This window comes from Eumetopias jubatus, unplaced genomic scaffold (genome assembly GCF_037043125.1).
Source record: "Eumetopias jubatus isolate StellerSeaLion01/CBP00866 unplaced genomic scaffold, mEumJub1_p1.0 scaffold_13, whole genome shotgun sequence".
NCBI classification, from domain to species: domain Eukaryota; kingdom Metazoa; phylum Chordata; class Mammalia; order Carnivora; family Otariidae; genus Eumetopias; species Eumetopias jubatus.
The window spans coordinates 13,162,506-13,188,113 of record NW_028274819.1 but is presented as its reverse complement, the minus strand read 5'-3'; the positions used below and the strand labels follow the sequence as shown (position 1 = coordinate 13,188,113).

The window sequence follows — 25,608 nt, the reverse complement described above, 5'->3', positions numbered from 1 at the left end:
ATGAGGTTTTAAGATAAAATAGGAGTCTATAAAAAAGTGTACATTTCAACAAACCTCCACCATCCCTCAGCATTATTTCTAAAGCATCCTGCCCTGATCCCACGTACAGAGAAAGGCAACTTCCTGGATGCACCTCAAACCATGGGAAGTGGAGGGTATGAGCAGAGGGAGGATGTGGACTCCCTCCGGACACCAAGGGCAGGGCTGGTTAAGAACCGGAAGATGAGCCAGACAGCCAGAGGTGGACAGGCTGACACTTCAGGTGTCCTACTTAATGCCCAAAGATACAGGCACACACCAGCCAGTCTCTCAGTTCCCTTTTAATTTTTCTCTAAGACCTGCAAAAAGCAGTACCATGGAGGGAACCCGCCCTCCAGCCCCTGGAAGGGGCTTACCCCACCCCCACCCCCACCCCATCCAAGACACAGCAAGCACCTCAGGCCCCTTTCCTCTGAGGGGAAGGTTGTTTCATACACACACCTACACACGTGAGCATATAACACACGCAGGCTCTGGGCATTGCCTAGCTGGAACCCTAGGGGTAGCCTGTTTGCCTGTTGATCCCACAAGCCCCCAGGGGGCACCAGGAGGCAGGCCCCTAGGATACAGGCCTAGAGAAAGGGCAGCCCCACACCCTGGTATCCGCCAATCTGAGAAGGAAGAAGGCCCAATCCTTCTAGCACAGGGGCTGTCTTCAGTCAATGGAGCATTGCTTTGGGGAAATTTTTTTTTAGGTTTTTTTTTTTTTTCCTCCCTTTTAGCAAGTCCCTACAAAAATAGAACTTCTCTTGGTATTTATAAATCCATGGCCCAGCTCTGTGTGTATGTTACAGGTAGAAAAGCCCCATGAGGCATTCCCTTTGGTTGCTCAGGCCTTGGCTGCCTGTCATCCAGGTCCCTTGGCCTTAAGAGGTCTACGCGGTCACCTCAGAGCCGCCAAGCACCTTCTTTGGGCCTTCCCAGTAGGTGGCATACTCCCTCTGGAGTCGGGCACGGTGGTAGAAGAGGTAGGAAGGTAGCAGGAAGCCCAGGAGTGAGAGGAGCAGGAGGCCCAGATTCACCTTGAGGGCAAGGAGAGAGAGACAGGAGTCAAGTAGGTACCAGTTTTCCCTCTTCACCCTCAAGGACCCTCCTCAGCTTCCAACAGAGAGGAGGAGGCAGCCATTTTCACTCCAGGTCCTGGGCCAGAATGAGTAATATGGCTAGCACGTACCGTGTTGAATCACCATTTCAGCAATATCTCACCTAATGTTCAACAGCCTCATAAAGTATCAGAGTGCGGTCTGAACCCTAAGGCCAGTGCCCACACGAGCTGGTGCCCTCTGGGGAGATACTGGGGAAGTCTGGGCTGGTGCCCAATCCAGGGCACCTTCTGAAATGCAACCTTTTGGGCTGGGGACATTGACGACAGGAGCCCCCTGATCCCCACTGAGGTTGGTGAGAAGAGGTTGGCAAGTGGTGAAAGGAGCCCAGGCATGCAGCCGGGGGGCGGAAGGCCCAGGACAGTGGCCCTCACACGGGCGTGGCCTCGGCTCACATCCCGCTCTGCATGACTCGCGCTGTGTGACTTGGGCAAATCGCCTTGACTCTAAGTGCCTCGTCAGGGCAAAGATGACCTCAGCACGTCGTGAGCACCCCACAAACCGTGACTGTCCTTTCTTGATCGTTCTGCTGGGAGAAGGGTTACGGGACAGGTGGCCCCACAGGGCAGAGAGAGGACCAGCTTTGGGGAGGCAGACGTGTGGTCGGTGGAAGGAAAAACCCTTCTAACCATACCAAAGGCTGCTGCCCCGTCTTGAGGGTGTTTGAGCTGAGAGGGTTTGGAGGCTCCCCTTTCCAGAGGTGCTAAGAGAGAGAGAGCATCTGTGCCCTGGGTGAAACCAGATGGCATCAGAACTGGGCCACTTCACCAGGCGCCTGGAGCTTCTTCCAGAGACACTCCTGGGCCCGGAGCAAGAGGCGCTGAGTCGGCAGGCTGGGGAATCTATTTTTCACTCTGTGAGGGGTTGTGATGGGTAGCCAGCTTGGGAAGCCCCCGATTAGAGACCTTCAGTCGGAGATAGAAGTCAGGGATTCTATCAGATACAAGCCCCCCTCTCCCAGCCCCAACTCCTCAGAACCCCCCGGAAAGGGGGTCCGGCTCCCCACATGCCACCCCCAGTTCTCACCCAGAAGGGCTCTCCTTTCAAGGGTCCCACCATGGCCATGAAAAGCGGCTGCTGGAGCAGGGCGAACACAGCACTGATGAGGGACTGCAGGCCCGTCAGCGTCCCGAAGTGGTTGGAGGGGAACCTGTCAATAGGGGGGCCTGTTCAGCCATAACAAAGCCTCTGGCTTTTTCTGAGAGTGTAGCAGGAAGCCACGGAGTGACAGGAAAAGACTTATGTCCCAACAGGTGTCTCCAGCCTGTGTTAAAAATAGACCAAGGGAGGCGAGCGCAGGCTTGGGGAGCCCGCCGGGAGCTGCGGCGCTCGGCCGGGGCAGGGGGGTGGCAGTGGGGAGGAGGAGAGGGTTGCATTTTCGGTCTGTGGATGGGGAACTGGCCGACTGCTGGGGACTGGACGTGGAGTGTGAGGAAGGGCAGAATCAAGGGTGACTCCGAGGCTCTGGCTGGAGCAGGTGAAGGACACAGGGCTGCCCTCTGCTGACACTGGTCAGGGGTCCTGCGCCGTGCCGCATGGAGGAAGCACCTGAGAATGGTGACCACTCTGTCACCACACACACCGGAGTCACTGAGCAGCGCCGGCGGTGGAAACCAGAAGGGCGAGGGGAAAGGGAACTGCGGGCTGCCCCAGATGGAGCAGGAGAGTGATACGGCAGGCAAGACTGCGGTCTGGAAATTTCTACAGGGCTGTCTTGGGGTGGGGGGGGGAGCAGACATAGGACCAAAGCGTCATCAAACCAAGAATTTCAGCTTCCCCTAAGGCAGGACCTCCTGGCACTGGAGTCGGCTGGTGGTGGGGCAGGCTGCCTTTGATAGGGGCAGGGGCCCCACCACCAGGGAAGCTCCGAGAGGGCGGCCCCCCCAGACAGCCTCCCAGCTCCCCGCTGACTGAGATGTCAGTCAGCACTCCAGGGGGGGGCAGTGGAGCACAGGGAGGGCGTGAAGGGGTATCCGGGGCCCTTTCAACTCTGCTCCTGGGGTTCTCTGGTTATGGAGGGAAAGCTCGGGAAGGCAGGTCAGCAGGGGTTGACTCACACTGCTGCATAGAGGCTGCCACAGGCTGAGTGGTAGAAACCTCGAACCATGGTGTGCAGGACGAAGGTCACAAACTGAAACCAGAAAGAGAGAGGGAAGAGGTGAAGAGCCACGTGTGGAGGCAGGAGAAAGGATGGGTAAGGTGAAGAGGGACACTGAGCCCCTGATAACCCAGCCCCCAGAAAACAGACCCAGAGGATGAGAACCATGCTTCCTGGAAGGCAAGGCGCTGGGTGAAATGTCCCTCTGGAAGGGTCCTGGGAGGCAAGGGGGCGGGGAGGATGGAAGTGGGTACCTGGAGGTGTAAGCTATTGATGAGGCAGGTGATGCCAAACCCCACCAGCAGAAAGTTGGTCAGGGTGAAGGCATTGATGGCATTGGTGAGCTTCTGGATCTTGCGGTAGCGGGGTCTGGCAGACTTGGTGGCAACCCCATCCCTGAGGAGAACAGGGTATCTCACTGGCCGCTGCCTCCACCTCCCCAGCAGCTCCCTGGTTCTCGGGCTGGCCTCCCCTCTTCTGCTGTGCCTTTGCCGTGGGGGCAGCCAAGGGAGCAGGCCATTTCTCCAGCCCTGTTTCTCGAAATGTGGCTCCCCCACCTCCGACCCCAGTATCACCTGGGGCCTTTCTTTAAAATGCAGATTCCAGGCTCCCACCTCCAGAATCTCAGGAGTGGGGCCCAGGAATCTGCATTTGGACAAACAGCCCAGCTATGTCTCACACACACTGAAGTCTGAGGCTCAAGGATGGGAAGGAAGATGGAGAACTGGGAGCTCTCACACCACCTCCCACAGGAAGCCCCTACAAAAGCGTCTCTGCCCATCAGCCTGGACAAAAGCAGATGCTGCTCTGGGGATAGCAGCTTGGCCCCTGACTGTCCAGCAAGCCCCGCTCTGGCACAATCAAGGGCTCTGAGGGCTGCCCCAGAAGGGAGAGGTCAGTAGGCTGAGATGAGGGCAGGCTGCCCATCTATCCTACACAGATGGCCCTGACTTCAGGAGGCTGGGAGCCAGGGCTGGGGCACCAATGCTGGGGAGGGAAGCCACTGGATTGTTCCTTAAGATGCCTTCCCTCCTATCCTCTCAGGACAAACACAAAAAGAACACACGCAGTCAGAAAACCCCAGTTCAAGACCCAACAGTGGTCTCCAGCCAACAAGCTGGGCCTCAGTGAGCCCCACCTCCAGCTAGCCATACCCTGTGTCGTCCCCTCCCACACCAGACCGGTTATTCTCTGTGACCGACAGAACACTACGGAAGCGATGATACGTCACTCATGAGATTTCACTGAAGGACACAGAGGCTTCCATCTTGGTCTCCCTCCCTTAGACCCCTGGCTCTGGGGGAAGCCAGCTGCCCTGTGGTGAGCAGCCCTTTGGAGGGACCCAAGTGGAAAGGGGCTGCCTCTTCTGCCAACAGCCACGTGAGGAAGCTCAGTAATGGATTCTCCCACCCTGGTCAACACCCCAGATATCTGTAGCCTTTGCCAACAGCCAGACCGTAGCCTCATGAGACCCTGCTATGGTCCGAATGGCTGTGCGCCCCCGAAATTCGTATGCTGAAAATCCTAATGCCCAACATGATGGTATTAGGAGGTGGGGCTCTGCAGGGTGATTAGGTCACAAGGGGCAGAGCCCTCCTCATGGGATTAGTGCCCTTATAAAGGAGGAACCACAGAGCTCTCTTTTCCTTAGGCCATGTGAGGACACAGGGAGAAGTCTGCCACCTAGAAGAGGGCCCTCACTCAACCACTGGCTCCCTGATCTGGGACTTCCAGCTCCTAGAACCGTGAGAACTAACTTTCTATTGTTTTTAAGCTACCCAATGTGTTGGTGGTGTTTTGTTATAGCAGCTCAAACAGACTCAGACAGACACTGAGCCAGAACCACCCAGCTAAGTCATTCCCAGATTCCTGACTCAGAAACTATATGAGACAATAAATGTTAGCTGTTTAAAGAAGGCTTTAGGGTATACCCTTTATAACATAGGTTCTACAACCTGCTACTAAAAGCTGTGTGATGGGGCCGCCTGGGTGGTTCAGTCGGTTAAACGGCTGACTCTTGGTTTCCGCTCAGGTCACCATCTTTGGGTCCTGGGATTGAGCCCCGTGTTGGGCTCCATACTTGAATCTGCTTGAGATTCTCTCTCTCTGTCCCTCCCTCTGCTTGGGCCCTCTCTCTCTCAAGTGAATAAATAAAATCCCTTAACAAAATATTTTATTTATTTATTTGAGAGTGCACACACACGGGCACACAAGTGGGGGGAAGGGCAGAGGGGGAGGGAGAAGCAGACTCCCCACTGAGCAGGGAGGCCCAGGGCTTGATCCCAGCACCCTGAGATCACAACCTGAGCCAAAACCAAGAGTCAGACGCTTAACCAACTGGACCACCCAGGCACTCCAATAAATAAAATCTTTAAAATAAAATAAACAAAAGCTGTGTGATCTTGGGTAAGTTACTTAACCTTTCTGGGTCTCAGCGTCCTCATCTGTGAAATGAGGACACCACACCTCCCTCAGAGAGCTGTTGCAGGACTCAACAGGACAACGCAAGGTACCTCGTGCTCAGTCAGCACCTGAGGTGGGCTACACTTATTATCGAGCAAGCCGTGCCCACCCCCCTCAGTTTCCTCCTCTGTAAAATGGGGAGAGGCTCCTGTTCTCCCAGGGCTCTGGACAGAATGAAATGAGATGCTGGCTGTGAACGCGCAGAAAGAGTGACAAGCTGTGGCCACCCCTGTGCCGGTCACCTGGCGTCTCCGAGGGCAGTGCCATCACTGGGGGCGTCCACACAGTCCTTGATCCGCCAGTCCATGATGTAGCCGATGAGCGGGCAGGTGAGGAGGCACAACAGCTGCATGGCCCCAAAGATGGAGGAGTAGAACCCCACTGGGCAGGACGGGAGGAGAAGTGGAGTCCGGGGATGGCGCGACGGAGGCCAGCAGCCCACTTGCGGGGCAGGACAGGGGGTGCCGGAAGGGCCTCCCCCCGCCCCCGGATTCCTCGATGCCCCGAGTGACCAGAGCTCCGAGGGTGGGCCCAGGCCCCCTCTGGAGCAGGCGGTGGTGGGCCGGGTGTGGGCCGGGCCTCACCCCCTTACCTGTCTCTGCCGCCCTTTTTCTCAGGACGTCCGTCTCTGATGGGGCGTGGGGAGCGAAGCCAGAGTGAGAGGAGCTCAGCAGGGTGACCCTCCCGTGCCCCCGGCCCCCCAGTGGGCTCAGCAGCACCTCACCATGCTCCTGGCCCCCAGTCACGAGGTACTCCAGCATCTTGTTCATGGCGGCCATGTAGAAGATGACCCGCAACTGGGTCATGCCCATGGTGAGGAGGCTCCACAGGAAAATGGGGGAGCAGAGGCTCTGGCGGAAGGGGACGGACTCTGGGGAGACAGCAGAGGGCGCCCCTGAGCCTCCCGATCTTCCATTTCCCTCTGATTGTCCCAGCGGATGCAGTTCCAGAGGGGGCTCTGACACGCACTATGGCACTCTGGAGGGACTGGTTTCTTCACAAAGGACTGTTTGGACTCACCGGCCTCCAGGTTCTTGCCCAGTTTTATAATGATTGCAACAGAACATTTTTGGTGACCTCTGGATGTCCACGCTGGTGTGCTAATAATAACTCTAGCTACTATGTATTAAGCACTATGTGCCGCACACTTGACACATACGATCCCATTACTCAAAGCATACAAAACCCTCTCTTTAGCACATTCTACAGTTGAGGAGACTGAGGCCCAGAGCTCAGTGACTTGCTCAAGCTCAAGGGGCTGGAAGCAGCAGGTTGCCCGGCCTCACTCTGCCATGAGAGGCCAGCGGCACGGGTAACGCCCTCACACCTGCACACCCCTGGGCCCGGAACAGAGCTTCCACATCCGTGGATCATTTAATCCTCACGATTAACTTCCCTGTTCAGTGGGTGTTATTGCTGCTAGTTTAAGAGATAAGGAAAGCCAGAGCAGGGTTACAGGACCTGCCCAGGTCACATGGCCTGCAGACTCAAACCCCCATCTCTTGACTCCAAGGCGGGTGTACCTTCCCCTAATCTGGGAGCTGATTGATACCTTGGGAAGTGGCCCAGGCAGGAGGCTGCAGCTCCTCGTCCAGCCAGCAGGGGGAGCCAGCCGGCCGGCCGGGCGTTGGAGGGCCGGGCCTGGCCGCGGGCTCACGGAGCAGTCAGGGTCTGAAGCTAGCGGTTCAGAGGGTTGCTCCGACTGCCCCACAGGCCTGCAGAGCCTGCCCTTCTGGAAGCTCTTCCCTCCCTCCTTCACCCAGGAATCCAGCAGAGTACCCCTGAGTCTGAACTTCCAGAATTCTCTGAGCTCTGATTTCCCCCCATTCTGTAAATGGGGAGCATGGCCCACCTACATCATGGGGTGTGGAGAGAACACAAGGGGAGAGAATGAGCGCTTAGGATGAGTGCTCACTGAGCCTGAGGGCCCACCCTCCCTGACCAGACAACTCACTCTCAGGAGGGCTTTCTGAAGCGCCACGAACATCCTGGGATGAGATGAAGACGTCAGCCCCCTCCTCCAGGCTGGGGGCCTTCTGGCTCAGACGCTGGCCCACGATGGTCACATGGGTGTAGAAGCGGTCACCTGTCACCTTGTGATCTAGGGCCAACCCTCTGAGCTTGATCTTCTTCCTGCCGGCAGCCAGGCCAGGGCATGTGGGGACCAGCTATGCAGACCCTGCCCTCAACAGCCTGCCTCTCCAGGTCTGTGCTAGTCGGGCCCAGGGATGCTGAGCACCCCGGGACCTAGCACTGACCGATGTGCCCACTGCGTCTGTCACTCAGAGCCCAGGCCAGGGGCCAGCTTGGCGCCCAGTAAGTGAAGGGTGGGTGAGTCGTGAGGCAACCTGGGCTGTTGCCATGGAGGCAGCATTAAGAATTCAGACTCTGGAGTCAGAGAGCCTGGTTCCAAGCTTTACCTCACCCTCCTTCGGTGGTACTACCTTAGGAAAGTCACTTTGTTCCCTGAGCCTTTGTTATTAACGGAGTTAATAACAGAAGCCGCATCATAGGACTGTTGAGAATGGTATGAGAGCTACGCACAGTGCCTGGCCTGTAGAAGACACTGGAAAAACATCAGCTTTCGACCGGCACCCTATGTGCTTCCTTGTGGAGCATCACCCCACCCCCACTGAACTGATAGGGCGTGGGGAAAAGTTGGCATTTAGCTTGCCCCATAAAGGGTGGGGTATTTGAGTCTTTGTATCCCCCTCCTGGGACCATACGGCACACGGCACCCTTGCTGGGATCCCTCCTACTCTGATCCCACCCTCCAAACTCAGAAAGGACATTACCAGTACCAGTCACCCTGTTCTGACCACCTGTTAGATGCCACGTCTATTCAAACACTTGTGGGTGGGGAGGATGAAGCCCATTGTACAGATGAGAAAACAGAGGCCATCTGCAAATGCAGGTCTCTCTGACACCAAAGCTGATTCTGTGCATTGCACAACCACTGCCGCCGCCCCCCCATCTCTCCCTCCACAGGGAGGGGAGCCCCCCTCCTGACACAGCCACTCACGTGTAGTTGACTTCTTCAGGAGCCGGAAAGGCTTCGCCGGGCCAGTTGAGGGCACAGTTCAGAAAGATGAGACAGGCCAGGCCTGACCAGGTGAACATGATGACCACGAAGGATACTCCGGCGTCGTAGATCAGCTGTGGAAGGAGGGGGCAGGCCCATGGGGGTGGCTGCCAGGCCCCACCTCTTCCAGCCCAAGGCCAAGCCCGGGCCCCAGTGGCCCGAGACAAGGTTTCTTTTACCCCGTTCTTTGTGCCTGATTTGCAGATGAGGAAGCTGAGGCCAGAAGTGAAGAGTCAGACCCAGAAGACCACCACCCTCTTCCTTTGTAACCCCAGCCCCCTAACGAGGTCTGAAACAGTTCCCACAGGGAGCTGAAGTTGCTGGCCACAAGCACAAAAGGTCTTTGAAATCTCAATTACTATCTAAAAAAGGCACACAAATGTGCCTATGAGTCCATGCGCATGTTGGCTTTCACACAAAAATGCCATTTCATTTTATGTACAAAAGAGAAAAATTAATGTTCTAGGTTTCCCAGGCCTAACTGTGTTTATCTTTCCCCTTCCTGGCACATTCCCTGAGGGAAAGACAAACCCAATCTGAGAAGCCTTATCTCTCCTTGCACAGGTGTTCCCAGGTACACAGGACAACTGTGTGTGTGTATGGGAACACATGCAAGGGCTCTGCCCAAGGCCTCCCCACCCCAGGACAAGTAGGTTCTGAATTGATTGGGATTCGGTGCCAACGGGGAAGCCAGGTACACAGAGATGGTGTCCCTCCTCCTGTCTTCCCTGCCTGGGATGACTGACATCTGCCGTCCGCTCGGGCTCTGGCTCAGAGCTCCCGTGCAGCCTGGGAGCATTTCTGTTCCTCCTCAGCCTGGGGCCTGGATGCTCTTTCTTCCCTGCAGACGGGACAGTGCTTCAAAGAAAAGGGAGAACCTGCCACCCTCCATGCCTCGTGCTACCTGAACAGTTGATGGCCACCCCCACCAATGCACTCTCAAACTCCTTCCGGATGCCTAGCAAGTGCTTTTTTTTTTTTTTTTTAAGATTTTATTTATTTATTTGAGAGAGCGAGAATGAGAGAGAGAGAGCACATGAGAGGGGGGAGGGTCAGAGGGAGAAGCAGACTCCCTGCTGAGCAGGGAGCCTGATGTGGGACTCGATCCCGGGACTCCAGGATCATGACCTGAGCCGAAGGCAGTCGCTTAACCAACTGAGCCACCCAGGCGCCCACGTGCTTTCTAAACTAACAAACGTGACTACCCCAGGTGCAATCTGAAGGGTATGCGATGGCCCAGGTGAAATCACGCCTTGATGTCCTTTGATATCAGAGGAAGAAATGAGGCCCCAAGCTTGCCCCCAGGCTAGAACTCAGGCCTTTTGGTTCTAGTTCCACCAGTCGGACCTGTCCAGGCTCCAGCCCGGTATGGACTACATTCATGACCCTGGACCCAAGGCAAACAGTCTCTCCAGGGCAGGACAAGGAGTCGTGGCAGGAAAGCCTGGGTGAGGCCAGAGAGGTCAAGGGCATTGAATGCATTCCTGAAGAAGTTGGACTTGATTCTGTCAGTGAGCCAGGCCTCCAACTAAGAGCATTCTAGAAGTCATGTGAGGGGCTGCCTAGGTGGTTCGGTTGGTTGGGCAGATGTCTGCCTTCGGCTCAGGTCGTGATCCCTGGGTCCTGGAATCCCGCCCGCTCCGGCTCCCTGCTCAGAGGGGAGTCTGCTTCTTTCTCCCCCTTTGCCCCTCCCCCTCCACTTGTGCTCTGTCTCTCGCTTTCTCTCTCTCGAATAAGTAAAAATCTTAATAGAAAAAAATAGAAGTCATGTGAATGACAGACTGGAGAGGGGGAAGGTCAAAGGCAGGGAGACCAGCTAGGAAGGCTTGAACTAGCCCAGGACAGAGGATGGAGGCTTGGCCTGGGGCAGCAGTAAAGGGAAGGGGGCAAAGCAGGGAGGTCAGACCTGTGGGTCCACAGCAACATCCGGGCTCTCCCCATGACGCTTCAGTGCTTTGCCCCATCGTGGTAGGGACGGACCTCTAACCGGCAGGAACAGGATCCTCAGACACGCCAGCCACTACTCACCCAGCCCCGCCGAGTTTTTGTGTCGAGGCAAAAAGAAAACCCAAGTGACCTCACTGCCCCCACTCCCAAACACTCCCAATACCTTGACTCCCGGGAACGTGATGGCAGAAGAGGCGTAGGAGCCGATCATGAGGGCCATGAACGTGGACCGCAGGCTCCCGAACATGTTGGGCAGCTGAGGGAGGGAAGCAGCCCTAGTGAGCCGGGGGACCCTCACAGCCACCCAGGGCACCCCTTGCCCAGCCCCGTGGGGTAAAGCCTGGATGCACCCAGCCCCACAGCCCTCAAAGTGAGCTCCAGGAACACTAGCTCCGGGAGATGCTGCAGAAAAGTCTGAAGGCAAAATCACGGTTGGAAACTAGCCAACAGCCTCCTAGAGACTCCCAATGCACTTTAGCATCTGAAAGGTTCCCGGACATGCCCTCAAAGACAAAAATTTGTCAATTTTGCTTAACCCCCTGGGGTTTCCAAAGTTAGTTGTTAATGGAAACCTTCTATAGGGTGACGCCTCTTAATAACCCATGCAATGGGTGTTTAAGAAAAACTGATCTAGTGCAACCCATTTGACAGATGAGAAAACTGAGGCCCAGCGAGGGAGAGAAATGTACTCAAGTTCACAGAGCTAGTTACTGACTTTCTCCCCTGTTCTGGAGATCCTTGCTCTTTCCCAGGCCCCAAGGCTGTGACCATGGCTGGCTCTGGAATTAACCCTCCTGGTGACGCCAAAGTCTGCTGAGCCAGGACAAATCATAGGAGGTGCCAGGGAGGTAAGGGTGGAGCTAAATGAGGGGCAGGGGCAGGCCAGGTGTCTAGGAGAGGCGGCTCTGACGTCCAGAGCAGGCCCAGACTTCCCACCAGTAGAGAACTGATCATATGTTCTGCTCACCCGCCTGAGCCAGGTCCTCCGGGGAGGAGAAAGCAAAGTCACGGTGCCCTTTGTGTACACCCCCCTCTGGCCCCACCATCCTCCCCAGGTCAACAGATCCCATAGCTGGGAAGGGCCTTAGATGCCATACCAAACTTCAACCCTCTCTACAAAGGGGGTAACCGAAGCCAAGAAGGGGACGTCAAATACCTTGGGAAAGGAAGATGGTAAACACGCAGAACGGAGTCCTCCACCACCTTCCAAGTGGCTATGAAAAGGGGGTGGGACCAGGCTGACCCTCACTGGGGCAGAGGTTTCCCTGACACCCAGTATCTGCAAGGCACGCCGCCAAGGACGCAGGAGGAAAGTGCCAGGGCCAGGGCCGGAGAGCGGCGGAACCCTTGGCGCCCCCGCGAGGGGGCAGGGCGCGAGGCCGACCTGGCTAACCCGGGCCGAGGGGCTGGGCAGCACTGGACGTGCCGGCTGGGTCCGTCCTGGCGGGCTAGGGCAGAGGCCCGGAGCGGGGGCGGGGGCGGGGCGGGGCGGGCGCCGGGCCCTGCTATTGGCTGGAGATTACTGGCGGCGGGGCAGGGGGAGGAGCGGCGGGGCAGGGGGAGGAGCGGCGGGGCAGGGGGAGGAGCGGCGGGGCGGCGGGCAGAGACCGCCAAGCAGGCCAGGGCAAGGTCCGAGGTTGGGCGCCCCGCAGCGCGGGGCAGGGCAAGGGAGGGAAGGGATTCAGGGCCCGAGCCAAGTTGCGCAGTGTGGAGAAGGGGCTGCGCAGGGAGGCGGGGAGGAAGGGATCCGCTTCCTTAGAGAGTTGTGAAATGTCCCAGGCTGGAATTAAAGGCGGCTGCTGGGTGAGGTGAAATTCAGCCAAAAACACCCAGTTTGGCGGTCAGGGATAAACAGCCTGAGGCTGGCCCAGCCAGGAACCCTTCCCCCACCACACACTCAGAAGCCTTTAACCCTTTCGCTCACTCACATCTATAAACATACACACTCAGAGCAACACGCACACCAAACACACATACGTAAGAGGCGGAGTCATGGGAAAAGCTGTTTCTGTAGGTCCAGCACAGTCAAGCGCCGGCAAGTTCACACGGTTTAACCTCATACACTCACAAATACATTCACGGACACACGCCCTTCCCCATCTAGAGCATCACACAAGACACAACGTGGCAAACGCACACCCCAGCTGCTCCTTCCCTGTCACTATCCATCGCGACACCCAATTTTATTTTCTTTCCAGCACTTAGGACTACTGACATCATTTCTGAGTTTACTTGTTTGGGGGGTTGCCTGGTCGCTCAACACCCCCCAAACGGAAGTTCCAGGAAGGTGAGGAAGTTGGCAGTTCTGTTTGTTCCGTGGCCCCAGTGTGTAGAACAGAGCCGGGCAGGCATTCCGTGCTCGGAACACGCGCACAGCCTGACACCCACACTCACACACTGTCGCATCCCCACGTGCACAGCCTCACACCCACCCTGAGCTGCAGCCTACACGGCTCCAGACCCACACAAGCATTTGCTCTGCAGCCACTGGCCCCTCCCTCACCCACTCTCCCCCTCACTCACCTCTACCCCCACCCCACTCCCGGGTGCCCTGCTGCCAAGTGGGGCCTGTCACACTCACCGTGAGTGAAGAGAACGTTAGGCAGATGCCACCAAAGCCATTCAGGGACAGCGCCAGGAATATCAACGGAGACAGAACTGGGAAGGGGAGAGGGATGGGTGAGGGCATTTGGGGAGCTGTTGCAAGGCCAAGGGAGGAGCTGGGATGGCAGATGATCCACCTGCATCCACCCATTCTTTTCTTGTGGGCACACGAGAGGCCAAACAGCTCACCTCTGGTGTCCCGAGAGGCCAGGGCCATGAGGGCGCAGGATGCAGCGAAGCTGGCGCTGTGGAGACCCAGGGCAGGGGGAGGAGTTGCCCGTGAACACTCTGAGCCTCTCCTCGCCCTGTGGTGCCAGCCCGCCTTCCAGCCCCCAACAGGCCCAGCTGCCTCACCTGCCGACCAGCCGCGTGGGCCGGGGGCCAAAGCGGTCCATGAGGATCCCCAGTGGCAGGGTGGTGGCACTGAGCACGAAGGAGCCGATGGTGAAGCCCAGGTTGAGCATCTCTTCCTGGCCGTCACAGCTCAGCCACTTGTACTGCTCATCCTGGGTGATGTTGGTGGTGTTCTCAGCTGAGGAAGCAAGGGAGGGCTCAGCACACAGCAGCACGAGCTGCTGGGCGCAGGACAGAAGGGCCTGGGGCCGGGGCTCCTGAGCTTAGGACTTCCTGCCAACCTGGCAACTTTGAGTGTGGCCCAGAGTCCTATCTACTCTGGTGAGGACTCATCCTCAAGGTAAACTGCTAACTTGGAGTCATGACAAGTTAATAAAAAAGGTTAAGGGGAAGGAGGGCAATTCACTTCACTCAGTGCTCACCAAGTCATGAGGTGGCTGCTTCCCTGCCCCGTTTTTTGCCTAGGCATCACTGCCAAGGGCGCACTCGGGGGTGCACCAGGAGGGCAGCCCAACCAGGGTCTGAATTCCCACTGCCGTCCCTATAGGCTGGGCAACCTTGAGCAAGTTGCTTCCTCTCTCTGAGCCACAGGCCCCTAGCCTGTGACAGGGAGCGGAGGAGGCCTAACCCATGGGTTCCTTAGGAGATTCAGCTGGGGAAGATAAGCTTGGCACAGGGCCTGGCCCAGAGAAGGTTCTCCTGAAACAGCTGATGAAGGGGTAGGTGGTGGCCCTCCCGGGGGGTCTCGATGTGGTCAGCCTCTTCTCTAGGTGCTGGGGATCCCACAGTGAATAAAAACGGAAGCTCTCGGCTCTTGTGGGACTTATATTAGATACTAAACAAGTAAACAAAAGGACCCTGAATGAAAGAGTGACATGTGCTTTTGGAGCGCCTGGCTGACTCAATCAGTAGAGCATGCGACTCAATCTTGGGGTTGTGAGTTCAAGCTCCATGTTGGGCATAAGGCTTACACTAAAAAAAAGAGAAAGAAAGAAAGAAAAAGGAAGGAAGGAAGGAAGGAAGAAAAAGAAAGAAAGAAAGAAAGAAAGAAAAGAAAGAAAGAAGAAAGGAAAGAAAGAAGGAAAGGAAGAAAGAAAGAAAGAAAGAAAGAAAGAAAGAAAAGAAAGAAAAGAAAGAAAGAAAGAAAGAAAGAAAGAAAGAAAGAAAGAAAAAGAAAAAGAAGAAAGAAAGAAGAAAGGAAAGAAAGAAAGAAAGGAAGAAAGGAAGGAAGGAAGGAAGGAAGGAAGGAAGGAAGGAAGGAAGGAAGGAAGGAAGGAAAAAGGAAAGTGAAGAGTGACGGGTGCTGTCAAGAGAACACAGGAGGACGTGAGGATGCCTGAATGCTGGGAGGGAAAGCACCTGCCCTGGGTGGGCACAATGACTCCTGACTTCAGATATCCGAAGGGCTTGCAGGCAGCAGAGGGGTGAAGTGACCTGTGTGTTAACATAAGGAAGAATATGAGGAAGAAGTTTCGGATCATGAGTGCTGGCCAACCGGGGGAGGAGGCACGTCAGGCCACGGGGAGCCGGCCACAGTACCAGCTGCCCGGGACACTGGGGGAGAGTGCTCAGGCCCGTGGGAGAAGCAGTGGGGGGGCTCAGACCATGGCCTTTAGGATTCAGGCTAGCCCCTTAATTTCGTGGTGGTCACGATCACTCTTCATTTCTCCACCAGGTTCGTCTGCTTCACTTTATTCAGTCTCCGTGTACTTCCGGAACATCTACTGTATGCCAGGCACCGAGCTGGGGCAGTGGGTGAAGTGGAAAGAAATGGAAAGATGCAAAGATCATTTAGGCCAGAGGCAGCAAACAGGCGACCAGCAGTGACCTACACACGTGTTTTGCTTGGCATGCAAATTGTAACTGGGTGCAGTTTAAAATCGGGACGTATCCCCAAACAATTTGGCTTCTCTTTAAGAAGCCAGAAGATCGGGGCACCTGGGTGGCTCAGTCAGTTAAGTGTCTGCCTTAGGCTCAGGCCGTGATCCCAGAGTCCTGGGATTGAGCCCCGCCTCGGGCTCCCTGCTCAGCAGGGAGCCTGCTTCTCCATCTTCCCCTGCTCATGCTGTCTCTCTCTCTCTCTCTCTCTCTCTCAAATAAGTAAATAAAATGTTTAAAAAAAAAGAGAGAGAGAAAGAAGCCAGAAGATCTGGCTATTGCTGGCGCTGAGTGGGGGTCACCCCTTCCCACCACAGCTTGCCCTCTCTAGGCCACCCAAGTCCTCACCTCTGCTGTAGCTCCCGGACATTTGCCATCTTACACCTGCCCTACTTTATTATGATTATTAAATTCTGATTATTAATTAGTTATTATGACCTGCCTGACCCCTGCTGGCATATGAGCGTGCAGCCCCTAAATTAGACCCTGGCCCCACTCCTCAGTCTTTCACCATCAGATGGCACCTTCCCTTACACCGTCCCACTAGCTCTGGATTAATTAACACCTACTTTGTGCCAGGCTTTTTTATACAGTATCTCATCCGATCCTCACAACCTCCCTGCAGAGTGAGCCCGATGATCCCCATTTTACAGACAATGAGGCTCTGAGAAGCTGGCAACTCCCAGCCACACCTCTTCCTACAGGCAGGCTTCCATTTGGACTCAAGACAGTCTCCCAAGGCCAGCACTCTTCTGTCCCCTACAGGACACCTCGGTCCTGAATGCAGCAGCTCAGGGCGCTTCCCAAGCTTGTGTTGGTGTTGGTGCTGGTGAGACGTGTTCCTCCATCCGTGGAGCATGCCAGGCCTGTGGACGGCTAGTAATCAAGGTCAGTTAGTGCGCCAGTCTGTCTGGTTTATCATCAACCTCTTATGAGCCTGGCTAACATGAGCTAGCTCCTGAGGCCTGATCACTCTGGTAGTTGGCTAAAGCCAGACTTCTTGGATAAAGCCAGCCCAAGTTGCAAAGGCTCCTTAGAACTCTATCCATGCCAATTACAACAGAAAAGGTCGTCGAAATCCAACGGCCCCACTTGTATAGGCAAGTAAAGTGAGGCATGGGGTGGGACAGGGAAAATGTATTGAGTTAGTGGTAGAGCTGAAGCCTTAGAAAAGAATGTGCTTCCCAAATTGTATGCACAGCATGTGGGATACTCAAGATGGGTTAGGGGGTACAGGGAATGGATTTTGATGTTTCATAGTTATTAGCCATTTCAATGTATATCAGAAACACACATATATACACACATACATATGTAAATATATTGGAAAAATGTATGCATGTATATGTACATTAGAAACATGCATATGGGGGCGCCTGGGTGGCTCAGTCAGTTAAGCGTCTGCCATCGGCTCAGGTCATGATCCCAGGGTCCTGGGATCAGGCCCCACGTCGGGCTCCCTGCTCAGTGGGGAGCCTGCTCCTCCCTCTCCCTCTGCCTGCCTGTCTGCCTACTTGTGATCTCTCTCTCTGTCAAGTAAATAAATAAAATCTTAAAAAATAAATAAACTGAAACATTAAAAAAAAAAAAAAGAAAGAAACATGCATATGGGGCTCCTGGGTGGCTCAGTCATTAAGCATCTGCCTTCGGTTCAGGTCATGATCCCAGGGTCCCGGGATCGAGCCCCACATCGGGCTCCTTACTCGGCGGGGAGCCTGTTTCTCCCTCTGCCTGCCGCTCCCCTTGCTTGTGCTCACTCTCTTTCTGTCAAGTAAATAAATAAAAATCTTAAAAAGAAATAAAAAATAAAAAAATGTTTAAAAAAATAAAGTTAAAAAAAAGAAACCTGCATATGTTTTTCCAATATATTCACATATCTATGTGCGTATATGTGTTTCTGATGCATATAGATACATATGTGTATGTATCAGACACATATGTGTGTGATGTGTGTGTATGGGTAAGTACAATCAAACCCAAGAGTCCAAGGATATTAAACTTTAAAATTCGGCGAATTTTTTTTAAATGGGTTGATTTATTTATTTTTTTTAAAGATTTTACTTATTTATTTGAGAGGGAGAGAATGAGAGATAGAGTGCACGAGAGGGAAGAGGGTCAGAGGGAGAAGCAGACTCCCTGCCGAGTAGGGATTCCCAATGCGGGACTCGATCCCGGGACTTCAGGATCATGACCTGAGCTGAAGGCAGTCGCTCAACCAACTGAGCCACCCAGGTGCCCTAAATGGGTTGATTTAAAAGGAAGCATTAAGTAAACAGTACCTATGACACAGAAAAGATATCATCATCCTCACACCCTGATGCTTCACTTTTCTGCAGTTGACAGTCACATTCACCAAACACCTGTAGGATTAGCTGGTTGTCTCGTCTATGGCAGGACTGCCCCAGGAGAACTCCAAGCTAAAGGAGGTTGGAGACGTCTACACTATTCCCATGAGGACCAGGAGACAGGTCGTGGAGTCAGATCTGGGGTTGAATCCTCACTCTGCCCCTTATTAGCTGTGTCACCTCAGGCAAGTTACTTAGCCTCTCTGAGCTTCAGCTTTCTCTTCTACAAAATATGTTAATAATAATACCTAGATCACAGATCTGCTGTGAGGACTGAAGATCTAAATAGCAAACAGTAAAGGTTTGATGAACTTTAGGTGTTGTTTTATTGTTTTGGAACTTTTGCTGGATATATGGTAGTATGTGTTAAATTGAATTGCCCCTGCCTGAATTCTGAGTAACAGAGCCCTCTTCAAATATTGACACCCCTAGAGGTGGTTCGACCGCCCACCCCAGGGCACAACTCGAGGGGGAACAGAAAACACTGAGAAAGGGTGCCTGGGTGGCTCAGTTGGTTGGGCGACTGCCTTCAGCTCAGGTCATGATCCTGGAGTCCCGGGATCGAGTCCCGCGTCAGGCTCCCTGCGGAGCAGGGAGTCTGCTTCTCCCTCTGACCCTCCCCCCTCTCATGTGCTTTCTCTCTCTCTCAAATAAATAAATAAAATCTTAAAAAAAACAAAAACAAAACACTGAGAATACAGAGGGTGTGGCCAGGGACGCCCAAGGCCGACACTAGTGAACACCTCAATCATGAACTCCACATTTTTAAACTGCCATCATTTGGTGTTCACATCATTACTCTGTGGCAAGAAGGATGAGGGACAACCACTCTGTTTTGCAGACTTAGAAGTGGAGAGCCAGAGAGGATGGGTGACTTGTCTAAGGTCACACGGCAAATGACAGCAAAACTGGGTCCAGCACATAATAATGACCTCCACCTGTAGTCCACATGCTTGTTCTCACTTCATTTTCACAGCAGTCCCATGGGGTAGGGATGATTGGTCCCATTTTACATAAGGGAAAACTGAGATATTCAGAAAGCTAAGTAAACACCTAAAATAAGCCAAGAGACACAGAGTCGGAAGCCATGCTGCCTGGCTCTTTCCACACACTGTGGGGACACACATTCCTGGTCTGATTCGGTGTCCTTGTGAATGTGGCTTCAGGAAGCAGAAAATAGGGGCGCCTGGGTGGCTCAGTCAGTTGGGCGTCTGCCTTCAGCTCAGGTCCTGATCCTGGGGCCCTGGGGTCCTGGGATCGGGGCTCCCTGTTCAGCTGGAGAGTCTGCTTCTCCTCTCGTTCTGCCCCTCCCCCAACTCGTGCTCTCTCGCTCTCGTGCTCACTCCTCTCTCAAATAAAGAAAATCTTTTTAAAAAATGTTTAAAAGCGGGACGCCTGGGTGGCTCAGTCGTTAAGCATCTGCCTTCGGCTCAGGTCACGATCCCAGGGCCCTGGGATCGAGCCCAGCATCGGGCTCCCCGCTCCGCAGGAAGCCTGCTTCTCCCTCTCCCACTCCCCCTGCTTGTGTTCCCTCTCTCACTGTCTCTCTGTCAGATAAATAAATAAAATCTTTAAAAAAATGTTTAAAAGAAACAGAAAATAACCACTTTTGATAGGGCAGCATGACTGAGGGTACAGCACCCCCAATCAGCCTGATGGCTCAAGGATTTAGGCTAAGTCACTTGAGGGAAGGAGAGCCGGGGGAAGAGAGACATGCTCTGCCTTGCTTTCCAAGAGTGGACAAGTAAGTTCTAAGAAAGAAGGAGGGTTCGCCTGGGTCACCTCTAGGGATCCCAGACAACCGGGCTCAGACGCATACTCACTTCCGGACAGATCAAAACACCAGGTGGACACCTCACACCAGATGAAAATACCCCCACATGGACCGATGATCTAAATGTAAGAGCTGTAGGGCGCCTGGGTGGCTCAGTTGGTTAAGCGACTGCCTTCGGCTCAGGCCATGATCCTGGAGTCCCGGAATCGAGTCCCACATTGGGCTCCCTGCTCGGCAGGGAGTCTGCTTCTCCCTCTGACCCTCTTCCCTCTCGTGCTCTCTATCTCTCATTCTCTCTCTCTCAAATAAATAAATAAAATCTTAAAAAAAATAAAAAATAAAAAAAATAAATGTAAGAGCTGTAACTATAAAAACTCTTAGAAGAAAACACAGGCATAAATCTTTATGACTGTAGGTTAGGCAAGGATTTCTTATTCATGACACCAGAACACAAATGGCAAAGAAAAGGAGAGATTGGACTTCATCAATATTAAAAAACTTTTGTGCTCCCAAGGACACCATGAAGAATGTGAGAAGACCATCCACAGGGGGAGCCAAATTTTGCAAACTGTAGATCTCATAAGGGACTTGTATCTAGAATATAAAGAACTCTTACAACTCAATGATAAAAGAGCAAATAACCCAACTTAAAAATGGCCAAAGAGGGCGCCTGGGTGGCTCAGATGGTTGAGTGTCTGCCTTCGGCTCAGGTCATGATCCCAGGGTCCTGGGATCGAGTCCCACGTCGGGCTCCCTGCTCCTTGGGAGCCTGCTTCTCCCTCTGCCTCTCTCTCTCTCTCTCTCTCTCTCTCTCTCTGTCTTTCATGAATAAATAAATAAAATCTTAAAAAAAAAATGGCCAAAGAATCTGAACAGACATTTCTCCAAAGAAGATATACCAAGGGCCAAGAAACACATGAAAAGTTGCCCACCATCATTAGCCATTAGGGAATTCCAAATCAAAAGATGATATTTGCATCCACGAGAATGGCTATAATAAAAAATACAAGCAATCATCAGTGTGGGCAAGGATGTGGAGAAACTGGAACCCTTTACACCGCTGGTGGGGAAGGAAAACGGGGCAGCCACTGTGGAAAACAGTCTGGTTCAACATGGAGTTACTTTCTGACCTAGCAATTCTACTCCTCGGTAAATACCTAAGAGGAAGGGAAGCCTAGCTCCACACAAAAATTTGTACCTAAGTGTTTATAGAAGTATTCATCATGGCCAAAAAATGGAAGGAAATGCCTATCAGCTCATGAATGGATAAATAAAATGTGGTCGATCCATACAGTGCAATATTATTCAACAATGGGAAGAAACCAAGTCCTGACACCTGCTACAACACGGATCAACCCTGAAAACATCATGCTAAGTGAAAAAAAGCCAGTCACAAAAGACCACTTATAAGATGCCATATAGATGAAATATTCAAACAGCACCTATCACTGATGGGTTAAATCAGGCTGCTACAGAGTGCTAGAAAGGGAGGGCTCCGCAAAGCCGCCCATCATTGGGAAGACCAAATTTTTCAACAGAAGAGCTGAAAAGAAGATTAAGGGGGAGGGGTGGCTGTGTCCTGGTAGCTTGAAGCCCCAGGGGTGGGAGGCTGGGGGTTTACTAAATGGTAACAAGTGTTTTTTTTAAAAAAATCTATTTTTGTCCTAGGTAAACCAAGGCACTGCTAATGGGTACAGGATTACTTTCTGGGGTAAAGAAAATGTCCTAAAATTGATTATGATGATGGCTGCATAACTTACTAAATTGCATACTTTAGGGGCGCCTGGGTGGCTCAGTCGGTTAAGCGGCTGCCTTCGGCCTAGGTCATGATTTCAGGGTCCTGGGATCGAGCCTCGAGTTGGGCTCCCTGCTCAGCAGAGTCTGCTTCTCCCTCTCCCTCTGCTCCTCCCTTCTGCTCCTGCTCTCTTGCTCTCAAATAAAATCTTTAAAAAAAATTGTATATTTTAAGGGGCGCCTGGGTAGCTCAGTTGGTTGGGCGACTGCCTTCGGCTCAGGTCATGATCCTGGAGTCCCAGGATCGAGTCCAGCATCGGGCTCCCTGCTCAGTGGGGAGTCTGCTTCTCCCTCTGACCCTCCCCCCTCTCGTGTTCTCTCTCTCATTCTCTCTCTCTCTCAAATAAATAAATAAAATCTTTAAAAAATAATAAAAAAAAATTTAAAAATTGTATATTTTAAATGGGTGAATTGTAGGGTATACAACTTAGATCTTAATAAAGTTTTCACACGTGTTTTTAAAAAAGCACAGGTGGAGGGATGGGCAGCAAAAGAGAAGCAGGAGTTTGGGGGTGATGGAAATATTCTAAATATTGATTGTGGTGGATGATGGTTCCTGAGGCACACATTTGTCAAGTCTCATCAAAATGTGTGATGTAGATTAATCTTCGATAAAGCTGATTACAAAAAAACAAACCAAACAGGTGGAGTAAGGCAAGAAGGAGGTACAGGATGGGCAGTGGCAAGCATCAAGAACAGGAGGTGACAAAGAGCAGGTCCTCTCCAGTCTTCAGCATAAACAACTCAGAGGGGACCTGGACTTCTCCCCTCCACTCAGGAGCCTTACAATTCCTACTTCCTCATTAGGGGCCGCTCAGAAGCCAAAGGAATTGAAATGGAAAACAGGGTCCCTCCACAATGCAGGCTTATTAACCTTGGCAGATGGGTGATTTGAACCCCTGGGGGCTCAAAGTCTTAGAAGAGGATGGGCACAGACCTATTAAGTTCAAGTGCACTCTGTAGGCGCTCCTTTGTCTTGTTTAGTCTTACAGGAGCCCTGGTTTAAAAAAAAAAAAATTCCCTCACCCAGCTAGGTGCAGCAGCTCTCCTTCTAGGGGTTTTCATCTTGCTCTAGCTAGACCTGAGGCTGCCAAAGACTTAGGGCTCTGCGGGTCAGTCCTGGTGTCTGAATACCCAGCAGGATACCTGGCATTCCGTGAAGACTGGATTAGATCAACGAGGTAGAGTGAGCAGAACACCACCCACTCTCTAGGGGAAGTGTAAAGAGGTCAAGAAGTGGGGCTGTCCAACTCCTGCCCAGTGCTCCGTCTTAGGCAGCCCTGCTTTCTGTCCCCTCGGCCACCTGTTCTTTTCCAGCGTCCACCTGGCCCTTCTACTGCCCCTCCCCCAGCCGGACTTGCCCTTCCTCGGGCATACCTGAGCACACGATGGAATAGAAGCCCTCCTGCTTGAGCATGATCAGCAGGGAGCCCCAGCCCAGGAGCACAGCCGAGAAGAAGAGGTTCTCCAGCACCGCGGTGCAGGCCATCCACCAGCGCCTCCGGTACGCCTGCTGCAGCGTGGGGGCCATGCTGGCCGCGAGCCTGCACAGGAACACCGCGCTGAGCGAGGGGACCCCCTCCCCGCCCCCGCAGCGGCCCCCGGGAAGGGTCTCGCATCATGGTGGCTCCCGAGACCCCTCGAACCAGCCCGGGAAGGCCCCAGGGTCCCGGGCTCCCGGCGGGTGCCGCCAACCTGGCTCTGGGCGCACCAGCAGTGCCAGCGGTTCACGCGGCGCCGGGCTCCCGCCGGGACACTATCGGAAACAAGGAAGGTCCTGTGTGAGCGCAACAGATTCCTGGCGCGCTGCCGGCCTCTTCCACCCGGGCCAGAACGCGCAGAGCCCCGCTGCCCGGGCCCAAATCCGCACTTCCCCAAGTCCCCAAAGGTCAGCAAGGGGCACAGCGCGCTCTGAAGCCACCTCTGGCCAGTATCCGGCCGCCCGCTCCAGGAAGGACCCCCAGAAGCAAGCAGGAGGAGGAAGGGGAAGTCTGGGGCTCGCCTAAGACACCCCCCCTTCCTGCTGCCCGGGTAAGACCACTCCTCTGCTCCGGGGCCGGGCCCCAGCCCCCCCTCCACCTTCCCCCTTTCCGCACCGGGCGACCCGTGTCTCTGGAGTCTCTCGGTCCTGGACAACAGCTGCCACGTGGATGGGGACCTAGGGCGGGTCGGGGCGCCCCTCACTCACTCGGCGGGGCGCGGACCACCACGCGGCACGCATCCGCGCCAGCCCGCGCTCTCGGGCCGGGGAAGGGGGCTCGCGCTCCGCCAGGAAGCTTCGCGGCCGCTGACTTTATAAGGACAGTGGTGGCGGATGGGCCAGCGGCCGGCGGCGGGCGGGTGTGTTTACCAGAGGGAGGGAAGGAGCCCCAGCTCCCCCCGCCGCGGCCGCCGCCACCACCGTGGGAGGAGACGGGACACGGGCGGCGCGGAGGCGGGGAGCGGCAGGGGGGAGACGGACACCGCCGAGAGGAGAGGGACGGGGAAGGGGAAGGGGGGGAAGGGCAAGAGGGAGGGGCGGAGGACACCAGATGCGGCTCCCCGGGCCTCAGTACCCTCATCTGTGAAATGGGGCTCTGGGTTCCCGCGCGCCCGCGGGTCCGTTCAAACTCCGACAGGACTGTTGCTCCAAACTGAGGAAGTGAAGCCGACCAGGCCGAGAGGAAGAGGGGAGTCCGAGGGGCCGGAGGGAAGGGGAGGGAGGGGCACACTTGGAGAGACGCGACAGTGCGCCGCGGGACCCACGGGCTCGGGGAGCGGGTTTTTCTTGGGGAGCCTGCGAGTGTCGGTGGGAGCCGGCCCGGGGGGGCTCTCAGCGGACCCGCAGTTGGGGACCCGCCACCCACATCCACTGCTCACCTCTGGTCTGGGGGCAAACGCGCCTCCTGCAGCCGCGGACGCTACGCCTCCGGGAGCGCAGCGCCTTTAGGGCGCGTCCACACTCGGCGTCCACTGTCCCGCGGGCCCAGCTCCGAACCGCACGGGCGCTCGGACTTCTCTGCGCGCCGGGGCCGGGCCGCCTCGGGGACTCAGCGCCGCTGTCCGGTGTCCTTGCCTCCTCAGTCCCCTCGGGTGAAGTCGGGGGGCTGGGAACCCGCCGGGCACCCGGGATTCTTGAGGTGGGGCATAGACCAAGTGGATCCACTGAGTTAAGCGTTGTATTTACACTCGTCCCGGGCTGCGCCCTGAGGTAGGGGCGGGGGCTCCCTTTTCTTCCCCTCCCCCTAGGTCGAGTTTCACGCGCACGTGACTCGCAGTCGGGTCCCCAGATACTGTCCCCCGGCACACGCCCCAGCACCTAATATTTCCACCCTCACCCTCACACCCTCACCCTCACCTTCTCCCTCGGGCCCCCCAGATGAGTTGGGCAGCGCCCTCTGTATCCTTGGTCAAAACAGAGAACGACTCAGAGCAGACTGGCCGCGATGCAAGGGCGGGCTTGGGTGGGGTTTTGAACTGTGCAGTTGGGAGTAGTGTTTTCCGAGAAGCAGAATGACACGGGTTTCCACGGGTTAGTCAGCTGGAGGTCTGCATCTGGACTTTGGAAGTGACTGGCCTGGGTTACCCTGGGCAAGCTGCTTAACCTCGCTGAGCCTCGGTTTCCTTCTCTGTAAATTCAGGTAACAGTACCTAATTAAGGAGGCGGGAGGTGAAGGATGGAACTGGGGCTTGTGGTGCTGCAGGGCAAATGCTGAGCACGGTGCTCAGTAACACAGCAAGGGTTCATTGTTGTTACTGCTATGGCTATTTTTAGTATTATTATTTCCACAGACCTGGTGATAGGATGCTTCCAGACACTTCCTGACTCCTCCCTGAGCCTCATATTGCTCTTGGTAAAACAGAGGGGAGGTGTAGGTTCATGAGATGAGGCAAAGGCCAGTCAATACAGATGTGAGCTTAACACAGCGTGTTAAGAGTGAGTGGTGATACCCACAAAGCTCTGTGGCAAAGTGAGCAACTGCCCAGGAAGACCTCAGATAAGAGGGGATCCCTCAACAGTTAAGCCACCAAGCCCAGAGAGGAACTCACATTTGCTGAGTGGCTACCAAATGCTGGGCACTTGCCAAACAAAAACTATTAAATCCTCAAAACACCATGGGCTCACCTCAACCTCACAGCTTTTCACA

General features: G+C 54.5%; 1 protein-coding gene across 1 annotated transcript; it reads right to left on the bottom strand.

Annotated features, from left to right (window-relative positions):
- Positions 1-449: 449 nt before the first annotated feature.
- On the bottom strand, positions 450-23,037 carry SLC43A1 (solute carrier family 43 member 1). Its single transcript, XM_028111241.2, has 14 exons — positions 22,859-23,037; positions 13,691-13,868; positions 13,526-13,581; positions 13,314-13,390; positions 10,896-10,988; positions 8,726-8,859; positions 7,658-7,836; positions 6,428-6,574; positions 6,296-6,331; positions 5,946-6,084; positions 3,495-3,636; positions 3,200-3,273; positions 2,169-2,292; positions 450-1,061 (listed from the first exon to the last, which is right to left on the bottom strand). The coding sequence occupies exons 1-14, from the start codon at positions 23,010-23,012 to the stop codon at positions 915-917; spliced, it is 1,680 nt and encodes a 559-aa protein (XP_027967042.1). The 5' UTR covers positions 23,013-23,037; the 3' UTR covers positions 450-914.
- Between the last annotated feature and the right edge of the window lie 2,571 nt (positions 23,038-25,608).